Raw genomic sequence first — 1508 nt, 5'->3', positions numbered from 1 at the left:
TCTGTACGAGTTCTCAGATGTATTGTAAGATCTAATTTCTGGTAGCAGATATTTGTGCATTCATTATATTCACAGAATTTATCTCTTCCACTTTGTGTTTTCTGACTTACTATATGACCTGAGCTGTGGCTAAAGTTTTCTTCACATTTATTGCTTTCGTCTGCACTCTGTTCTATAACAGTTCTCTGAGACTGAATGAGGGATGACTTTTCACTGAAATTTATCTCACTTTCATTAAATTTATGGTGTGTTACAGCCATGTGAATTTTATTGTACTCCAAAATGGTGGCTTTGTCACAGGATTTCCCACATTCATTAAGACCAGAACATTTTTCCCTTGTGTCAGTTGTCATGTAGTTAAGTAAAAAGGTTTTATCACAGTTTATCCTAAATTCACCATCCTTACAGGACTTCTCTCTTGTTACAAAAGTCTCTGGCCTAAAATACACCGTCTTATCATATAAAACATTTCCAAATTCATTATATTCAAAAGACTGCCCCAAAGTTTGAAATTTCTGATACTGATCTTTCTTATAACTGTGCGCTTTCACATTTTCATCATATTCATAAGATTTCTCTCCAGGATGAGTTTTCTCATGCTTGAAATCAAGCTGCAATTTCTGAAACACATTCACGTAATCAACCTTCTTTCTTGAATCGTTTCTTTTACTTATAATTAACTCAGAAGCAACTGGCAAATTCTTTCCACAAAAGTCACATTTACAGGGTATTTTTCCTGAAAACTCTGGAGCTATGCCCAGATTTAATGGTCTTTCTAAAACTTTCTGTTCTTCTTTACTCAATGTTTTATCATTGTCATCAGCAAATATTACTTGACACACAGGCTTCTTTGGTTTTTCTTGGATCTCTTTTATGTGGTCATCAATTTTATAATATCCTAAATTGTAAAAAATTGAAAACATATTATAAATCTTACAATTTTCATGGAGAGGGACTTGTACCCATGTCTTGTTATGTATTTTATTCTATTGTTTCTGGTCATGTTTCCAAAGACTAAAACGCATACAGACAGATACTCTTTCTTGTTCCTCATCCATAATATTTAAAGAAATAGGTATTATTTTCATCCAAGGTGGAGTAGGCCCTTTCCTCCCAGATTTTCCTTCTTACAATTAAAAATCCTTGCAAGAAAAAAAAAAGATTAACAAACACACAAAGACTCTACAAAATAGAAAAATGTGAACCTCAGGACTTAAGCAATGACACAGCAGAGAATGCTAAAGCTACTCTTTCTGCTTTCCATATATCCTAGACAGAGTGCTGAAGAAACCTGTAATCTAGAGCCAGCAACAAAAAGAGCTCCTAGAAAAAATAGCCTGTTTCTTCTAACCAAAAATAGTTCAAGAGAACTGAAAACCTGTTTGACAACATCCACATACTTATGCAAAACAAAAATGGAACACTTCTGGGGTTCCATGAAGGCTGACCAAGAAGCTAACCTTCCACTGCAATGGATTCAGATGATCGGTGCACTCTTGTAATATTTC

General features: G+C 34.3%; 1 protein-coding gene across 1 annotated transcript in view; it reads right to left on the bottom strand.

Annotated features, from left to right (window-relative positions):
* Positions 1–7: 7 nt before the first annotated feature.
* The window catches only part of LOC103259101 (zinc finger protein 658-like), a gene marked incomplete at its 3' end in the record, with an annotated part of 5766 nt that continues 4265 nt past the window's right edge, over positions 8–1508 (bottom strand). The window contains exon 3 of the mRNA XM_008056768.2: positions 8–898. Within this exon, the coding sequence (XP_008054959.2) occupies positions 8–898 (891 nt within the window). The remainder of the gene's footprint in view (positions 899–1508) is intronic.

Source organism: Carlito syrichta, unplaced genomic scaffold, assembly GCF_000164805.1.
Source record: "Carlito syrichta isolate Samal-C Ts95f unplaced genomic scaffold, Tarsius_syrichta-2.0.1 Scaffold302512, whole genome shotgun sequence".
Taxonomy (NCBI): Eukaryota; Metazoa; Chordata; class Mammalia; order Primates; family Tarsiidae; genus Carlito; species Carlito syrichta.
Note: the sequence above shows the minus strand (reverse complement) of the source record. Positions and strands in the feature narration are given on the sequence as shown.